The following is a 20,603-nucleotide window of genomic DNA, read 5'->3' on the forward strand; positions in this document are numbered from 1 at the left end:
GAGGTGTCTTAATGACACCCTGAAGGCTGAGAGAGGAAGTCTCTTGGGTCAGGGCAGTTATTTCTGCCTTCTGGCCTCTTTATATAAGTACAGCAAGACTATTTTCATCCACAGAGAAAATAGTTGCATAACTCAGAAGTCCACAGACCCACAGTTCATACTGTATTTTGTTCCTTCTGCTGTGCATCACACAGGTGTGTGTAGGAAAATCTTTGCTTCTCCAGCATCAAAAACATCCCTCCTCCAGCAGAGCTGCTGTTCTCAGCAGGAGTTTAGCCCCTTTGGAAGTAAAGAGCAAAGTCTGTCTGCTGAAAGAAAAGACAGTGAAGGCCGCATTCTTGTGGCTTTACAGGAGAGTGAGCAGGAACTGGCCTCTGGCTGTGGTTCTGCTGCAGCCTGACCATTGGCAGGACACTTGGCCCGTCTCTATTTAGGTTGTGAGCTGTTGGAGGATGGGTTGAACTGAGCTCTTTTTGGTACAGTAACACACAAAGGCCCTGACCCCAGCTTAGGTTTCACTCTACTGTTTTGTTGGAAGTAATAGCAAGAAATAAAAGCATTTCCAGAGTAAGCTCATGCCAACCTCTATTCCTTTCCTAAGCACAGGCAGTTAAAGGGTGGAATATACTTGCCTAACCCACAAGAGAAGCTTACAGTTTGCTGCTAATATGCTGTAACTTGGCATGAATATCAGGAGACAACCACAGCTGCTGTTTTGAGGTTGCAAGAGGCCACCATTGCTGTGTCTGTGATCCTGTTACTTGTCCTGGGCAGCAGCACTATGACAATTTAACTTGAGAATATGCAATAAAAATCATGCACTGTATAGGAGATATTTAGTATAAATTCTTTATCAACAGGAAAAGCATGTGCCATAATTAACTGTCCTGTAACTGTCAGGCTTTCCAGTAATAAGGGTTGTTAGACACACAGAATTTAAATCTGTGTTAGATCCTACGGAAGAGGCAGGGTTTCTTATGTAGCACTCAAGCTCCCAATGAAGTGAAACAAAACTGCTGATGTAGTTCACTGGTTACCGTCTTTAATGTGGCACAAAATGGGTTTGTGCATTATACTCTTCCAAAACAACATCAAAACATGCATGCAATAACTTCCATGTGTATTTCTGTGACTTGAGGGGGACACCTCTAAATCCCTTACCAGTAATGGGAATGTCTTGCCTGGCCGTACTTAAGAATTTGTTGGAAGAACTGACCCGTGAACTATAGCTGAGAGTTCAAATGTCACTGAATGGAAATAGCTTTCTCCAAGGCATAACCTAAGAGTTAAATATGAATAAACAAAAATGAAGATATGCTTTTAAAAAGACATTACTGGCTTTTGGAGTCTCAATTCCTTTCACATTAAAATAGAAACATGTAGGGCCACTTCAAGAAAATGTTGCCTAGTAATCTAATAACAAATTGTGTCTTTCTCTAGTATTTGGATTTCGCTTTTTTATTTTGTCAATTATTATTTAAATAAAAATTCCAGTGTTTCTAGAACCATACTTGTACTGATGAAAATTGAGTGCTACGCATGGCCAGTCCAACAGCAGCATTCACAAGAGGCTTGTTGAGCCCCTCCCTCAACTATATGTATTCTTGGGACTGCCAGGGAAAGTGTTACGGTGTGACTTTCAGCCACTTTGATTCCAGTGTAATGACAGGGAGACTGAGAAATCCCAGTGACTTCTACAGCTCAAGATGATAGAGCTAGGGATGTGTTCCCTGGGTTGTTGAACCAGAAATATTTGCCAGCTTTCAGTTAAGCAAGAACAGAACAGTGAACCTGAAGTAAAACCCTGATTCAGAATCTCCCACATTCCAGAAGAAAATCTGCAGTGTTTAGAAACGCAGGTCAAAAACTCTGGATCTGAGCTTCCTGAAAACTTGGAGGTGCTCCAGTCTCAGTCCCAGCTCCAAACTGTACAGCTTGAGCCAGACTCTGCAAAGAATCAAGTAGCGTAGAACAACTGGTTACAGCTGCCATGAGAAAAGGGCCTGATGCACATGTTAGAAATCTCACAGTGGTAGCTTTTTCCCTGTTAGGTGACATTTAGTTTTAAAAGCACAATTAATAAATGATTTCTTTGGGTTAGCTGATTGTGGCATTTTCTGCACAGCGTAGTGGCAAGCCAGTATAATGTACAATTCATCTGCACTTTGCCGTCCCTTAAAAGTCAGTTGATTTTGAAGCTCAATGCATATTTGACTAAGTAAAAGCTGCCTGAAGAGGAGAGAGGAATAGGCAGTTCTCAGATAAAATTGCAGCTGCAGAGACAAGACACTTTTGTTTTTTGTCAGCAAGTAAGTGTAACACACAAAGCCAGATATCCAAGGATTGGACCATAGGATGTTCATTTGTTTCCCGTTTATGTGAGAACAACAGTAACATCTCCCCGTCTTTCCCACAGGAATCAGATGATGAAGATGGATTGCCAAAGAAAAAGTGGCCAACTGTGGATGCATCTTATTACGGAGGCCGAGGTGTTGGTGGAATTAAGAGGATGGAGGTATTTGGGTTTTTCTTTGCTGTTGTGAAAATCAGTGCAAATGTGCTTAACTTTAATAATGTGTTTGTGTTTAAAAACAAAACCCACACCTACTTCATTGGAGTAGAGGCTGAGATTTAATTAAGGCTTGTCCACCTGATTGCACCTGACCTCCAAGTATCAGACATCAATCTGGCACATTTGCATGAGTAATTAATTGAATCTAGCATTATGAGCAGGAGAAAATTTGCAGGTTAAGAAATGGGACAAGCACCAAAAGAAGTTCTGAGTTACTGAATCTAACTCTTCGGTCAATGCAGTTGGCTCCAGTTCTCTGGTCTACTGCAGAGTTATGCTGGTTTTGAATCACAGAATTGCTCAGGTTGGAAGGGACCTCTAGAGATCATTTAGTCTAACCCCCAGCTCAAGCAGGGTCACCTAGAGCATGTTGCACAGGATTGCATCCAGCCATGTTTTGAATATCTCCAGAGAAGGAGACTCCATAATCCCTGATCCAGTGCTTTGTTACCCTAACAATAAAGAAGCTTGTCTTATATTTGAGGAAAAAAAGTAGTATTTGAGGATGTTGTCTACACTGTTCCTGGCTGGAAGCAGTTGGCTTGGGGAATTATAAACAGTGATTTTTTTTTTTCAGTTGAGCATTAACAAAATGAGCATGCACAAAAATTTGTCAGGGAAAAATTTCACTCTTGATTCTGAGTTGAAATTGTCCTATAAATCAAATCTTGCCCTAGGGTTCATGCACAAGTCAGTCTTCGCGTGTAAAGTGAGGTGAAGCGTTACTGTGAAAGAAACACGTCTTGTGCTATCCTATGATGCATACATTCTGGGGAGCCATTTGATAATGCTGTGATCAGCTACTAACTCCTGTAGATCACCATAATGTTAGTGAAATCAATTTAATATTTCTAACCAAGAGAACTAGTTAAGGGAGTTATCACTCACTCATATCTGCTGAGGCCCTAAATATGACTTTTAGTGATGCCACACCAGAAACTCCTACCTCATCTAGTAGGTAGCTGAGGGAGGTGGGCTAATGTAAGCCAGCTGAGGTTCTGGACCAAACTAGGGCTGATAGAATGAAAGCAGTGGCTTCTCAGCAAGTCCCTGAAAGTCTGCAGCAAAAGTAATGCATCTTAATATCCTCAACAATTCTGTTCAGAATTACTATCCTTGAGGCTGAGTAGCCCCCATGGATCCCATGTTGCCCTTGAATGTGGGATAACATTTCTACTTGAGCCAGACTACAAAAGCAGAATTTCAGGTTGAGATAAGTAGTGTACTGAGTGAGTGAGGTGCTAAGTGAGGATAAAGTTACTGTCCCCTTTTGTGGCTGCGCATTTGGAAAAGATGTTTTTAGTAGGAGCTACACACAAGTCTGAGAGCTGCTGCTCTTAAGAAGGCATTCTAGTCCTTCTCCCTGACCCTTTTTTCATTTTTGAACTAATCAGTATAAGGCTATTTATAAAGACTGCCTTTCTTCAGCTAGTGCTGCTGCCTGCTTTTTGGGTGAGTCAATGGGAAGCAAATTACACCTGTGTCCTAGCAGAGCAGTGCTTTGTATTTCACTTGAAAATAAGTTAATCTGCCCTGGATGTTGCAACTTCCCACAACACCTTTTGTTGCCAGAAGGTGCAAATGCTGGTAGTTCAGACTGCTTTCACGAGAAAATATTTGACTCTTAAATGCGTATCTCTGATTACAGTGACAATTGGGTGCCTACATAAATCTGGCTTTGTGTCTGGAGGTATTTGGATTACCTGATGGAACTAGATTAGTATCTGCAAAAAGCACCTGCTTAGGGGAGGGACCACGGAAATGTCTGTACTTACAATGTGCTCTCCTGGCTTTAGGTGCGGTGGGGAGACAAAGGATCAACAGAGGAAGGAGCAAAACTGGAGAAACCCAAAAATGCTATTATTAAGCTGCCAGAGCAGGAGTATGAGCCATGGGAACCCAAGCCAAAAAAGCCCCATGTGAGAAAACCGCCTTCTCAGCGGAAGTGGTACACTCCAATCAAGGTAACAAGCCTGCCCCTGGGTTTGACAAAGTCTTATGTCCTACATGCTACTACATCCTGCCTCCGTAGTGCAACCTTTCTTATGGTGGAGCTGGGAGAGCTTATATATAGAAACGTGGCTGGTATTCCTCAACTTTGCCTATTTCTTGGAACATGTGTTGCCCCAGGCCCTGTGTTGCCACTGTTTTGGTGGCGGGGTGGGGGTGGGGAAGAATGGAGTGTGTTGTAGGGCAGGAGCAGAAATCTTCCTGCTCTTGTCTCAACCCTTTTTGGTACTTTTGCACAAACTGGGTTGCAGCAGCAGATATCCCATCTCTTCTGGGAAAGGTCCCAGTTGTATGCTGATTTAAAGCAGCATACAAGGAGGATCAGCTGGAGCACCCTGTCCTTGCTTCAGCTGCAATGTGGCTAAGGCCTGGGGTTGGGATTCAGCTCTGTTCCCTTCTAGTTCAGCCACAAGATGTAGTGTTTGATTTTGGGTAAGTCACTCAGTCTCTCCGTGCTTTTTCATCCTCATTTCTCCTGTGTCATTATAGTATCTGATGTCTCCCCGTCCCTAATGTATGTATCCTCACACAACCCCAGAGCTGTTATCTCAGCTTACAGCTAAGGAAGCTGGAGGGCTCGTGCTGATGGAGGCAGGAACGCACTGCACTCATCCCAGAAACCCGTGGCCGAGTCCCAAACCAGTGCTTTGTGGGTGCAGGAATGAGGTCCCCACTCCCCATCCTGCCGTGGCTGGTTCATAGATGGGTTTAACAGTGCTTGAATTTGTTGGCTGGAAAGTACCTGTGAATTTTAATGCCTGCCTAGGTCTTGTGGCTGTTTATCCAGTACAGAACACTTTCATTGTTCTGCCTGTTGTTAATATAACTCCATAAAGAGGTACAGTTAGGTGCTGTTCTCATTAAGCTAGTCATCTTCAGTGAGTTTTGAGCAGGGTGAGTTTGGCCCACTGGGTATAAGGTATGTGTTACCACATCGAGGTCTCTGTTCTGGCTCTCCAGCATGCACAGGACAAAGGCAGAGGAGCAGCTTTCATACAGTTTAATACAGAAAGGCTGCATCAGCTCAGCTGTAGTTTAATTTCATTATGTTATCCCAAGCTTTCTTGGTCATCTCATATGATTTTTATTTCAGGGCAAACTTGATGCACTATGGGCTTTGGTTCGACGTGGCTATGATCAAGTCTCTCTTATGAGACCACAGCCAGGGGATAAGGTAAGGTGTCACAAACAAATTGTCATTCCATTTCCTTGTTAGCAGCAACAGTGTGCTGTCCCTCTCCCTGCTTTTTTTTTTTTGTGTGTGTGTGAGAGTTTGTCTTTTTATGTTACCCCCAAGGCTAAAAACTTGTCATGAGAACCAGAGATTTCAAAATGAGCTAAAATGTTTGCAGTGGCATCTGTTTAAAAGTATTGCCCCAAAAGGTCAATAGTGATGTCTCCACTGTTATGGTTTGGGCAGACTGAGGTGGAAGCTGACCAGCTTTGGTAGCATCTCTCTCTTTTTCATTAATGTAAATTCTTAGCCTTGCTTTCCTGCGCACACCTTTTGGAGTCAAAGGAAAGGTTCTCTGGTGGACTGCTAGTTTTATAAAACTACTACTGCATATTAAATTCAACATCATTTTTCTGAAGTTCGGTAGGGAGGATTACAGCTTTTCAGATTTGATAATAAAATTAAGTGATTGCTAACGAGAGAAACTATGAACAGGGCAGATGATGAAGAAACAAACTCTAGCAAAGTTAATGGAGAAAAAAATTTCCTTAGAACTCTGTGCGAAGATGCATCTCTTCCTCATATCTTGTATGGAGGCGTAGGATATCTCCTGTCTTCATAAAGTCAAATGCAGGTCAGGAATAGATTCTTCCTGGGAGGAAGCAGGGAGTTTGTGCCTCTGAGCCACACAGCTGTCTGCTTGCTGCTCCAGGGTCGCTTGTGATACCAGAAGCTCTCTGCTTCCCCATGAGAGCCTGGCAAGTTACTTGCTGGTTGTCTATAGTGCTATCCTGGAGGAAAAACTCCATAATAGTTGAGTGCTGCTGCTTTGCTTCTTTTCGGCTTCAGACTTGTCCTTCCGCAGTGGAGCTTTGAAACAAGGATCAAGCAAAGATGATGGTATCTTTCTTCTCTGCCCTATGGCTATTCTGTACCCAGAATACGTATATTTCATCACCTTTGCTTTCGGGTGAAGGGGTTATAGAGCTACAGCAGTGGGGTCCATCAGGTGCTCTCCTGGGGTAGTTGTGATTCAGGGGGCCTTGTGCTGGGCTTGTCTGGCTGGGTGATTTTCATGCCTGAAAACAGACTTAAAATTAGCCCTACTTTCCATCAGTTAGGGCAAATAAGTTGCAACCCTCTGGCTTTTGGCAAAATATCATTATGGCTTTTTTCTAGTTATTAAGATTTGGTGTTTAAACTTCACTGTCTTCAATTTTTCTTTGAGTGTGTGAGGGCACTAAGAGAACAAACGCAGTATCCCATGCTACTTTGTAAGATGGCCTTTTAACTTGTTTTACCAAGCTGCATTTTCAAGGCAGCTGTGCTCGAGACACCTTATTTACTTTTTGAGCACGATCTAGAGCTTGTGAATAGGCTCTTTAGGCCCAGCTGTATTTTGATAGCGCTAACATTGTATACTACGAATCTATCCTCTGCCTTTTACTCGCTTGGCTGGTACGTTTCTATGGGTGCGGAGCACAACAGAGCCTCTGTTAGCCTGTGTGGCTGAGAAACATGCAGGGGCTGGCTCAGAACAGGGATGCTCAGTTACTTGCCTTCCAGCTCTGCTGCGGGGAGGACAAGGGACTCAAAAGAGGCTATGTAAAGCAGAGCAAGCTGAAGGATTATTGTATCAGGGCGAACATTAGAAAATCAAACGTACATCTGGGAAATAGGGTGGAAAGAATCCTATTGAGCCAGATTTGGTGGAAGAATAGGATAATCTCTGTTCCCTGGTCTGTGAAATTAACTAAAGCTGAAGAATATTGAACGGAAAACAAGAAAATAACTGGACATCATTCTACTGTATAAATAAAGAGCATCACAGGCCTGTGTTTCATGGAGAAATCTAGCACAGAAGAGCAAGACTATGGATTGTTCAGTGGTCTTTTCTGATTCTTTTTGACTTTACATTTTGGTGAGGAGGGATTGCATAACTATACATGCATACTTACATGTATACACACGTGTGCATCCATACATCCCAGCTAAAGGATAGGTGGGGAAGTCATGTAAGTGTGATGACTGACCTGGCAGTGTGGGGAGCCTGGAGCTCTGGCTGGAGGAGCTGGGCTGCCCCAAGAGCCCAGGCAGGGATGGGGTCACTCCTGCCCAGATGTGCTGATGGAGGTCAACAGGCTTTGGTTTTGGTTTACTGCTGGTACTTATGGAAGCACAGCCTGGCATGCCTTGCAGTGCGGTGTTCTTCCTTGTTCATCCCAAGGCTGCTACCCCTCTCTTCTACCAGTGATTTGGGGCTTAGAGCACCAGTGGTCACTGCCTTGCTCCACTCTTGTGGCCCAACAGAAGGGTTGACAGCTCTGAGGTGGTCTGGCAAGCTATCTGTGGCTTGGGATACTTGCTCAGGTTGCCCTTGCTACCTTGACGGCTTCTCCCATCACTCTGTAGTGATGTCCTTCTGTATCAAGGCATATGTTTGCCGTACCCACTGGTGGAGCCCTCCAACTGAAAAGTGCAGCATCAGGTCTGAGTCGTACAGTGTGGGCAGATATAAAAGCTCTTCAGTCTTCTAGGAATGCATTTAGGAATCTCCTGCTACTGAATGAGGGCATGGTTGATTCCTTTATACATGCTCTTTAAAGCAGTGCCAGCTTGGGATGCCCCCAGGCAATGGCAGGTGGTGATGGTTTCTCATTTGATTTTTTTATTCTTTTTTCCACATATAATATTTGTTTTCCTTGACAAAAGGAGACTCTGGTTGCCAATGAGGAATTTACTTACAGAGCTGGAATGTGGCCCTGGAGTAGCCTTGGTGCCAACAGCACTGGTGGGACCAGCAGGACCAACTGTGTTGACTGCTTCTCCTCTGCTTCCCCTGTGAAATTCAGGAGTTTGTGATCTTGCCAGCGGGCTGCTATAAAGATTAGAGTTTGGGAAATGAGCATACATGAATATCTCAAAGCATTTAATAGAAGCCCCAGCAGCTGGAGGGGCAGGGGCAGGGTTAGTCAGGCAGGTTCTCAGTACTCTGTGCAAAAGGGAGCTTTCGAGCTGCTCCTTTAGCTTCCTGGATCGAAAGTGGGTGTGTTAACAATGCCATCAAATACACATTAACAGCTCCGATATGTGCAGTAGAGGAAGGTGAAATGCTTCTTTCAAATGGCCTGCTTAGCTGCTGCTTTCAGCAAATCCATTCCATTTTGCATTTCAGCACATACTGTCACAGGAAATTCTCAGCAGCTTGGTTTACCAAAAACCTCAGCTAAAAAAAGATGTCGTCCCCCCTCCTCTCCTGCAGAATAGCTCTTGTTTACTTAAAGCTTTAGAAAGTGATCTTACTTTTGTCACTGAAAATTACCTGCAGCAGTGAGAGAGAGAGTGTAGACTGGATTTTGCTGTCACTGTTACCCTTGTAAACCCATGGGACTTTACTCAGAAAAAGGTAATGCTTTACTAGTCTAACCTTTGGTTAGCATGTGCAAAATCCATTTTGGGGAAAGGGACTAGAAGCAGACTGTGGTACAAAAATTGGAATTTTTTCCTATTTATTCCCCCAAAACTGATGGTAAAAAGGCTGTGCTGCATCCAAAAAATTAACAAAATATGAGTGGCTGCTCATGCTGGAAGCCAGGACTTGTGTCCTTTCAAGTTCTACACACTGATTCACTGCATGACTTGGAGTAAGTCGTGGCAACAGGGATTTTAAACACAAGCCTTTTGAAATGAGGAGATGGGGTTCCTTATTCTGTGTCCCTTTCAAAGCAATCACTCTTAAGCTGGTGGGTTTGTTAATGCTCAGAACATCTGAATACTGTCAAATTTTGAGTGATTCTTAGTAATGCTGACAATGGCATCTAAGTGCCTTAGTTTTCCCAACTGCAAAATCTTGAGAACACAATGTTTACCTTCCTTACAGCTGTGAGGTTTAATTAAGTCCTGACAGGCACTTGGGACTCCTCAGACGGAAGGTGGGACACCAAGCCTATGGGTTATTAATGACTTGTCATTATTTTCTGGCTGCTACCCACAGGTGGTCAGTGGTTTGAAAGCAGCCCACGGGGATGGCAGCACCCGCCTGTCACTCCACACTAGATGCCCACTTACCAGTGCTAGTTGGAGCTCACACTGATTACTGCTTTTCAAGCCCGATTAATGGCCTTTAATAGGTTTCTCTGCAGCTCAGAGCTGTGTAGTAATTGCCCAAGTAGCAATTGGCAGATCTATGGGGGTGCTGGAAAAGCAGCACTGTTCTCCTTCAGATTCTGCATCAGAGGCTGCTGCCTGGTTTAAGGGTTTTTCTCCATTTCCTTAACCCTTCTGGAGCCAATTATCTTCATAAGCTGCTGAAGAATTCAAGAGACTGGGCATTGCCTGCCACAGTAGAGTGATCTTCCTTTGTCACTTTTGATGAAAGTAAGACACATGTAGCCCCTGTGTGACTTCTATTTTTCTTTTGGCAAAGGAGACCAGTATTCGTAAGCTTAATTCCCGCTATAATAGGCATGGTATGGGGGAGGAAAGCTCCCTGGTGCAGTGCCTGTGTCCTAACGCATGGTTCCCAGGATATGCTGAGCACTGCAGCTGGAAACATAATCAGTGACTAATGAGTTTCCTGTCCTGTAAGAAGCCCACATACAGGCATTACCTCTCACTTGTGCCAGGATCATGTTATTTCTGTCGTGGAAGAAGGGTTTACAAATGGGCTTTTTGGTAGATGCTGCCTGCCTGCCCCTGTGCAGAACAGTGGTGTGGGCAAGGCTTTGGGAGCCAGAGGCACGCTCTGCAGCAACCACTGAAAGAGGCTCTTCTGAAGGATGGGTGCGGATCCTGGGGCTGGTGCTACTCAGCACGGGCTGCACAGCAGAACGAAGAAGGATTGGCGTTGTGGTTAAGACACTGAGCTGTGTCTTCAGATACCCTGGCTGTACCTGATGTAAGTCACTTCATGTCTGTTGTACTGTAGTTCCCCACCAATAAATGAGATGAAGTTCTAGGACAGTGAGACTGCTCCTGTCAGCTTTTTGAACGTTCCAGAGATGGGTCCTGTTAGGTAGACAGGGTGGTGATATTCTGTTCCTCTTAGAGCATGTGTAAGAGTTTGATACTTTGATTTTTATGGCAAAGGAACAGGTTCATCAGATCTGATTCTCAGTGTTTATAGGGAGCGTGACCCTGGGATAAGAACCACTGGCTTAGTTCCTTGCTAACTGTGACCTTGATATGTCTGTCTTTTGGTGGATGTCATTATCATGATTTTCTAGGCAGAACTGCATTGCTGCTCTAATAAGACTTAGAATAGAACATGTCTGAGCTGTACAGGCCTGTCTTGGATTCAGTTGAGTATTCTTGGGTTTAGGAGGAGTGCCCTTTGATCGGTGCTGAACCCCATGTTGCCTTCTTTGGCACTGCTGGGAAATGCATCCCTCATTGTCTTCTGAGTTGGGTAATAGTCTAGAACTTAACCTAACCAGCCTTTCTTAGCTCTCTGCTTACATATTCCTGGTAGTTGTGCAGGAATCTGATTCCTCGTGTGGAGAATGAGTAATGCCATGACCATCCTTTAAAGATGCTTGAGTTCTAGAAATAAAAAGTGCTCTGTGATATATTAATACTGTTATTCATACTAAGTTTATTATACAAAACATTAACTAAAGATGAAAAGGCATTGTGTCATTGCTGTCTACAGAGGAGCTGTAATTCTGGATGCCTCTGTTCTTGTATAATCTATTGTGGTTCGTGTTGTGGTACCAGAGGACTACCCAAAATCACTGTCTGCTATTGTATGTGGGTAGCACAAAGATAATATGTGACCTGAGAGCTTATGAGCTATATCTGTTAAGTCACTTAATCTTGCTTTGAACATAAATACCAGGTAAATATTAAAATCCTCCAGACTTCTATGGCAGCTTTAGTCTCAGATAGGAAGCTGAGTGTTGTGCATTTGCAGCAAAAACTCTGGTAGTTTCTGCAGCATTTTAAGATCTTTCTGCTTTTTTTTTTTTTCCCACATGAAATATTCCTCCTCTGCTTTTTTGGGTTATTTCTAGGGAATATAATTACGTAAGTAGAAACCTCAGACTTCACTGGCTGGTAACTTTCAGGAGTGGGATTTATAGAAATTTTGAACTGAAGCTTACAAAAAGTAGTTTCCCTTCTTGAAATGCTAAGGACTAGGCACTCTGAGTGCTGAGTTTCCTTAGAGGTTTGAGGAAAAACGGAAGTGTACCTGTGTTTTATGCTGTATGTGCTTTTTTTGCCTGCTTCTGGGGAGACAGGTCACACTACTGTGGTAAGCCGGGACCAGGGTATATAGAAGAATATGTATGAGAGATGGCGATGAGCTGCTTGTGGAAGAGAGCTGCTTCAAAGTGCAGAACTGGTACTCAATAGACTGGTCATGCTGTGTAGGGGAAGTGTGACAATGACATTTTTTCATAAGGTGTTAGGTCTCTATAGTACACTGGAAATAGGAAGGAAAGTTCCATGTCGGGACTTCAGAATCTGAAATGCTTCACTGGTGTGTTCGTTCCTAGAAATAAGGTGGCTTTGTCCCAAGGAGCTCTTCTATCCAAGTTAACGCAGGAGCTTTGAGGCGAGTAGAGGATTTCTGTGCTTTCAAATTATGGTAGTACCGATAATGAATTGTAGTAGTCTCATCCCAGGAGGGGAAAGTCTTTGTGAGATGAGCACAGAGGTAACGTGGGAATTGCAGTTTTACCATCTGCTTGTCCTAGACAGCAGCAGAGTCTCTTAAGGGCCAGTTACTCAGAGAGGGCTTGGGCATGCTTGTATTTGTTTCCACATTTTAAACGAAGAGCCAGTTCGTTTGCACAGTGGGCCAAAGTTTTAAGTTTTTGGCTAAGCCAAGGAAAATTAATAGCCATTTTCACTAGAAAGCTCTCGGTCTCCAATGTTATCCTATATACTAGGTACATAAAGAGCCTAGTGCTCTTCCCCTGTGTACATCACAATCTCCATCGTGCTCCTGCAGAGACAATCAAACGATTCACCCTGGAAAGCACAGTGACACTTAATTACGGTTGGAGCAAGACCATTTGTGGTCCTTTGTGGCCTCCTTTGCTCCTCCCAGCAGCCCGCTGACACCTCAAGGTTAGGCCTGTCGTGCCCAGCAAGTATTTGTTGCTCTTGTTGCTATGCTCCAAAGCCCTCTGTTCTGGGCGATGTGCACATGCAACCTCCTTTTCCCTGAAAATGCTAAGGAAATGAGAAAAAATCTTTTGCAAACCAACCACTGTTTTTTCCCTTGAACCACATTCTCGTCTGGTCAGCATTCAAGTGTGGAAATGTGTGGTGCTGTGGTAGAAACAAGGGATGTGAGTCACGAGTCCTGAACTTGTATGTATCATTTTTTTTTCCCAAGTTTCTGCCTGACCTTCGGTAAACGATATGACCTAGCAGTCTCTCTCCTCACTTCCTCTATTTTAGGAGCTTCATCCATAAAAGCTGGCAGCCAAGAGGAAGGCAGTAAATTGTGCATCGTAAGTGCAGGTTTAGGTTTGATATTTCTGTGAGGTTTGGATGGGGTTTGGTTTAGCATGGCTATACTTGGAGATTGGTAGTGAACATAAAGGATGACCGATGGACCATTACTTTGTTTATGCTTATTGTCATCCATTTCTATCCCTTTCACCATTTCAGCTTTTTAGGGCTCAGAATCAACAGGCTTTGTTATGGTCTGCACTGAGAGCTACTTCAGCCACAACCTCAGCAAGGTCCAAGACATGTGATGTTTTGTGCATTCCTGCAAGATATCTTGTGACTCTGGCCCTTCTTTCAGGAGGTGTCTGTAGTCCATTGCTGCATTTTCTTGCTAAGGCAGGGCTGGAAAAAACATGCAGCTCCCTGCTGAATGGAGCATGATGCAAATTATTTAGTAGCCCTGAATTCATTACTGGGATAGGTTCTCCATGTCCAACACCTGCTGTGTTGTTCTTTCCTTCTGTTCTTAAGCTGGAAAAGTGGTAGCAGGCATGTGAGAGACAGATTGTATGGATGTGCTCAGCATGAAGTTTATTTTGCTGAAGGTCCCTGATCCTAGCTTAAAAGAGCCAATTTCTCCATCTGATTCCTGGAACTGTCTGATTTCTCCTGGTGTAGGTTGGAAGTAGCCCACTTCTCTTCCATGTGCTCTTGCACTGGACTTTGAACTTGAGTAGATTTCTCCCAGAGGACCCCTTCCTGGTTTTAAGCAGTGCCCCGCACAGATTGAGCAGTGAGGTGGGAGCAGTGTCTGCAGGTGTGCATGTCATGTTGGGCTGTAAGCAGTTTTCTGCTGCTTCTTGGATCATTCTTGTGCCTTTGAATTCATCTTGTTGTAATTTTCAATTTATTAGATGTACCTACAGCCATTATAAGGCACTCACTGTTACCATATGAATGATTTATAGCCCACAATGTAGTGATTTTCTTCCTCTCAGATAGCTCCATCATAAAAGGAGGGACCAAAAGTGATATCAGTTGGCAGGTAAAGATGCCACATAATACACTGGATAAAGAAAGGGATGGACTAATTTTTTTTTTAAAGAAGTGGTGAAGAAAGTAAGTATATTCTCATTGTTGGACTCCACTTCTTTACTGGATCTTTTAAAATCCTCTTCCATTCAGTCAACCCCATGTTCTCTTACCTGTAAATAGTTTTGGATTGACATCACTTTAGGTAACAATTCTGAGCTGCCAAATATCCCTAGAAAATAGGCACTGACAGGAGAGGACCTGTCAAACTAGAGGATGTCTACAGAGCCAGACTCTCATACAAACAAATATTTTATGGTAATTATATTGTTTTGATTTGAAGCCTAATAACCAAAAATGGCTACATACAAAAAATAATTACATGTTAGTTATTAATGTTTAATCTGTTAACAACAATGTCATTTAAGAATTAAACTTTAATCACCATTAATTATAATAAATATGTAATTTATATTTAATTTCTTATTCAGCTGAAAGTATGAACAACCACCAAACTGCTGATATAGGAATCTCTGACAACTCTGATACTTTATTTTTCAACGCAAAAGCAGTGTCTCAGTCCCAAATATAAGACTAGTAGTTAGTAAAAGTTATTGGACTGTGCCTGGAAACAGGGCAGGATTGGGTTTTATGTGACAAACTGTTTCAGTGGCTCACTAATTTCTAGCCTGTGTGCTGCAGGGTAATCAGTGCAATTCCCAGGAAATCCGTGAAGGTTTTAATGAGCTGTGACACGTGCAGCACGCAGTCAGCATGAAGCAGTGCAGTGCAAGGAAGCTTTCGGCAAAGGCTGCTTCACGTTAATCCTGGCTTCTGAGGAGCCGGCTGCTAATCCTGATACTTGCCCAGCAGACTTGAGTAGTGGGAGCGCTGTACCTCCTTGGTTAGGCTCTTTTTTTTTTTTTAAATAAAAATTACTATCTATAATCTGCCTCATTCATAAATAGATCTAGTAGAACAGCTTTCTGCACTGTTGCTGGTTTAGGATATTCAGTGTAGGCGTTTCTACTAAAAAGTCTTTATTCTTTTAATCACTGCCCTCTAATGTCTCCAAAATTAAACTTTTTTTTTCAGAAATCATTGATCTTAAAAGTGTATTCAATCAGTTTCTGGGTATTTGGGTCAAAACCTTTACTTAGCTAAAGTGATTGTGACTCCTTGTAGATGCTAGCACTTCAACTTAATCCTTTGCCTTATGGCTTGAAGTTTTAGCATTCCTTTTATTTTTTACCGTGCTTTCCTCTCCTGAGTTTTTAGCTAGCATAGAAACTTGAATCTGTCCTGTTGAGTTTTAGAACTCCACTTTTGCAATGAATTATTGATATTTAGGAAGTAAAGCTAAACGCTAATGAAATAAACACTAATGAAAAAGTCCTGTATATATATGTGTGTGTGTGTGTATATATATATATATATATATAACTTTCATGGACCCATATTTTGGACCACTATGTGAGGATCCCTAAACTTGCATTTTAGAGTGATTAATCTTTGCAGACGTGTTCTATTTAAGTCATTCTAAAACATAAAGGCAAGTATCATATTAATCCAAAATAAAGACTAAGAAATTTCAGTAAATATTTAATTGAAGCCAATTCTTCCTCAGTCATATACCCCCTCAGCTAGTCAAAATTGTGGCACTGAGACTCCATAAGCAAAAATGAGGGTGAATGGAAACCCAAGTTAAGTTTATAATGGGAAGGATATATTTTATTAGGTCAACTAATACAGCTAGAAAGAGGAAACAGGCTGACCTTAGTGTGTACAAAAATTCCATCACGCACAGATGAAACTGGATTTGATTTTTTCGCTAAATATCAATGTGTTTATTGTAATGGACAGAGAAAAGCAACAGTTACTGGCAGATGGGCTGGATTTTTGAAATACTTTTTTTCTGAAATGCTCTTAGTATCATGGGTGAAGAGACTTGCCCATGACACTGAATTACCTGGATTCTTTTAACAGAATTGTTCCTTTCTATTGAAACCTTGCTGAGTATTATCTAAAAATTCTGGGAGAACAAGCACTGGGGAGTGATGTACTGAGCACTATGATGAAACTAGTACAGAAACAAGATGCAGTGGCTTTCAAGAGGTTCCTCCCTTCCTCCCCCCAAACCACACACAAAAACACATCCTAGGTGGTCGAGGAGGCATTGCCTAGAAGTACAAAGTGCCTGAAGTGCACATGTGATTGTTACACTGGGATAAAAGCTGGAGCTGGGACAAGGGCAGATCCCGCTGCTTCAGTATTTGTACTTTTTGAAAAGCCAATTTGGCAAGCAGCGTAACAAGAGCCTAACAAGTGGATGGACATATGGGGAGGCAAAATAATTGTGCATTAGGAAGACTGTGCAGATGTGAGCTGAAGCAAGGGCGTAACTCCATATGGTGCGTTGTTGACCTTCAGTTGGTGCCTGAATGACAGTACGCCGTGCGGGTCGCAGCATCTGAGGGTTGCTGTCCTGGGAGTGGGGCTGAAACCAGACAAAACTGGATTTACGCAGATCATCTGCTTCGTAGACAACAAAGCAGCTACCCACAGCTGTTGTGCCTGCGATCACCATCGTATTACTGCACCTTGCAACTCAGACCCCCTTCCCTAAAGTACTTGGTGCGTACGATGCTCCTGGAAAAAAAGATGCTTCTCCTTGGTTCTGGGCAAGGAGAGCAGAGGTACAGGATACCTTTGGAATAATGTCTTAATATTTCTGTGGTTTAAGAGACTTCAAATGCATTTGAAGAGGAAATTACTTAATCCTTTCAGCCACAGTGTGTTAAAAATCTTGTGGTTACTTTAAGAAAGAGCTTATTTGAGAAACAGTCACAATTTTTTTGAAGCTAATCCCAGAGGGGTGTGCCTGCTAGGCAGAATTGCTGCGGCATTTTGTTTTTAGGAAAGTGTGATGAGTGCAGGGCTTAATTCTTCAACGTGGAAATCCTTTGAAATATACCAGAGAAGTTCAAACTGGCTTATGATTTATTGTCACTTGTTCCTCCCTTTCCCTTTTGGCTGTTAATTCTAACCCTAGCTAAAAGTTTGGCCTCAATTTATCAATGGCTGCTTGAAGTGCTCAGGAGGATTTGCTCCAGTGTTCACCAGAAGTCTTTGATGTATGAGATTGCAGGGTAACACCGGTAATCTTTTGTGAGGAAGTGTCACAATACATACATCGATCATCCGAGCCTCTGTCTGTCAGACTCTCCCAACCCAACCGTATTTTTCATGACACAATGCGGCGCATGGCCTTTAAATTACCCATCTGTCTGACAAATCAGTGAGTGTGGCAGAAACTGGCAGCAGTTTGACGTCGCCTATCACTGTAACTGAAGTGAAAGTAATGCAAACAGATTTATGGGATCCCCTTTGATTATAGACTATGAATATATTTGGAATTGATGTCTGGGGGAAGGACAACAGAGAGGCAGGAAAGGCTTGTAGGCAAAAGAACTAGTGCTGGGTTTGCAGCTTTGCATTTGTTCTGGGAGATTGTTCTATTTTTCCTTGTATTTTTTCCCCTCCCTCTATGTTGCATCTCATCTGAATACCTTTTTTTTTTTTTTTTCTCCTGAATTGATTATTTGGCTGTTTTAAATTCATAAACTCAATAGCTCTACTGCAAATACATTTAAGGAAATTCAGCCTTGACATTTGTAAGTTTATCTGTAGCATTAATTGCCTAGCAGTAAACACTGCTCAATTCCAAAGTGCGCTTCGAGTACAGCGGAGCACAGCAGAAGACAAATGACAGTTGGAGGCTGACAAGGATGGTCACTCATGGCAGTGCTGGGAAGGACTTGAGTTCTGTGGCAATAGAGCAAAGCACTGACTTGTGGTGTCTTTTGATCCAATGGTTCATCTTTGCAGAAGTCACCAAGACCTGGACTTTTGCCCGTTGAGGTCTCCTTGCATCTGGCCCCAGTACATTGTTCCCTTGAGCCAGGTGCATAAGCAAAGTCTGCTGTAACAAGCCTCCATTTTTAGAAAGAGGATTTTATCCTATTTATTGAGGCTGTTGTTTAAGTGTAGTGGTGAATTTGTGATGGTGAAAACTGGGACTGAGAGCTACTGAGTACATTTCATGTACAGGCAACAACATGTCCATTCAAATAACTCTTGGCTGCAGCTGAGCTCTTGAAGCCCTGAGCCATCCAATCCAAGTAAGTGGAAGGGTGGTACCATTTGGGCGTTATTACATTTGTTGAATCATTTTCTAGGCTCTCTGGAGCTTGCACAAGGTTCTCTTGATACACAGCAGAAACAGCTCTGTTTGCTGTTCTTCAGAAAGTCATAAACTAAAGCGATTCCCTTCTTATTAAAGGAATAGTTTCATGAACCAAACTACAGGCATTGCAAGTCACTTAACAAAACAGATAGTTGTGGTTAAGCTGTGATGGCTTCTGCCTGGATTCCAGCGGAAGCTGTGATTCGGAAACTCAGCCAGTTCCCTAAGCACCTTCAGTGTTTATTTGTGCCAAGCGCAGCGTACCAGTAGCGATCTGTCCCTGGTATGGGATCTTGTATCCCCATTGTCACAGCCATCTGTAACTACAGGGATCACAGTCTACAGCTGTGTAGCCCTGAAGGCAGCTTTTATAAATACGGAATCCTTCTCGTGATTTTTGCTTGATAGATGTTGGTATAACCTAGAGCTGAATTTGGTTTGTTGATTCCAGCATGCAACCTAAACCTCTCGCCAGCGTCATGGCTTTGCAGGCCTTTCAAAATGATGGAGGGAAAGGTGCCTTCAGAGACATGCTTTCTAAACACACCAAACAGCTGTTTTGCTTTTCCCCACCTAGTGTTTGTGCTGGAAAGAGAAAAACAGGTAACGTTCCTCTCTATGCTAAACTGCAGAGGGCATTTGCATTAGGATGATTATTGCATGAAACAAAACAGGCCTGCTGCACAAAGGAAAAAGCGCTGGCAAATGGAGTTCATCACCAATGAGATGGGTATTTTCCTGCCTATGGTTACTTGTATGGAAACCAAGTCCCAGTTGCAATGAGGAAAAGCAGTCTGTGTGTGCTTTTTGATAAGTGCATAGGAGCTGTGAATGACCCTGTTATGTATCTGAAGTGTTCATGAAGTGCTGCTGTGTTAAAATTCAGGGGCTGAGACTGGTGGGATTAGTCAGTTCACCAGGCATTTGAAGGCTCCTGTAAATGGGCAGTTGGCAGTGCCACTCATGCGTTTTCAGTCTTTACCTCCAGCCTTTGTATGTGGTGATGAAAGGACCTTCGGACTTCCAGGTGCAGGTTGCTGCTGAGGTTGCAGCAGTTGGGTTGTTGCCGAAGCGTCTCCTCCCACCTCTCCAGGTGAGGAGATGGGTAGAGAGATGCCGAGAATTGTAGCTCTGCACACAAGTTTGTGTCTGCAGGATTTCATGAGGCTTTCACAGCAATAGTGGGCTCCTTTGTAACAGAACATGGTGGCCTACGGGAGAAGCAAGTAAAGCAGACAGCAGAGGTCCTGGTTCCTGAATGAGATTGTCGTGTAGATTTCGAAATGCCAAGGAGCCTCTGGCTGCTCCTCACAGGAAAGGCTAGGTGGTCTTTGGGGTCTGTCTATATCTCTTCCTGTCCGGAATTTGGTTAGTGGGAACCTGTATAGAGCTTTGTTTTGGCTTAAGGAAACCCTGGTGTAGTTGTGTTTAGCCCATAGTTGTGTCTGGGATATCCTCAGCATTTGCTATTTTGTTTGTTTTTTTCCCAAACTTCATCTACTCCTTTTCCAAGATCTCCACCTACAGTTCTCCACCAGGTCCTGCCTGCCTATATCTCACATCCGTGCTGAAAACACACCCACTGGAGCTCCCTCTGCATAAATCCCACACCTCATAGGTTTTTGTGAGGATGGCAGGAAAGCCGCAGCTACATTTGGAGCAGAGAAGACAGATGTACTATCCCAGCACAGTGTTGGAAGCATGGACACCAGCTAGGCTAGCATCACTGTGAAAAGGAAAGCCACAGATGGTGCCTTTGCTAATGTTGTTTGGTATAATCCTGTTTTCCCCAATGAATTTTTTTTTCTAGCACAGCTGTGTCAGTAATGGATCTCACCAAGGCAGGCAGGACTCTGTGGTGGCTCTGTGGCTTTAGTCAGGTTCTGCATGGCTGTCATAGCAAAGAAGAGGGTGTATGTGAGCAAAGTCACACTGGGCTTCCTTTTGAGTTAAACCAGTCCTAGGCTATTCTCCATAGGCAGGAGCTCTGAAACCCAAGGAAAGCATCGGTCTCTAGTGCTGACCTTTAGTATAGTCTAGTCTCAATATGTCTAGGATCCAATGAATGATGTTGGAATGAAGACCTCTAAGTACAGCCTGGCCTCTCTGCTTACAGCCCCTTTGGCTAGTTGCTGATGAGTCAAAACACATGCTTTTTATGAATA

General features: G+C 43.2%; 1 protein-coding gene across 1 annotated transcript in view; it reads left to right on the plus strand.

Moving 5' to 3' along the window:
* Positions 1–20,603, plus strand: part of ANTXRL (ANTXR like) — a 55,656-nt gene that overhangs the window by 29,888 nt on the left and 5,165 nt on the right. Inside the window, exons 15-17 of the mRNA XM_013199378.3 lie at positions 2,417–2,515; positions 4,369–4,536; positions 5,676–5,756. Coding sequence (XP_013054832.1) covers positions 2,417–2,515; positions 4,369–4,536; positions 5,676–5,756 — 348 coding nt within the window. The remainder of the gene's footprint in view (positions 1–2,416; positions 2,516–4,368; positions 4,537–5,675; positions 5,757–20,603) is intronic.

The sequence above is a fragment of the Anser cygnoides genome, chromosome 7, assembly GCF_040182565.1.
Source record: "Anser cygnoides isolate HZ-2024a breed goose chromosome 7, Taihu_goose_T2T_genome, whole genome shotgun sequence".
NCBI classification, from domain to species: domain Eukaryota; kingdom Metazoa; phylum Chordata; class Aves; order Anseriformes; family Anatidae; genus Anser; species Anser cygnoides.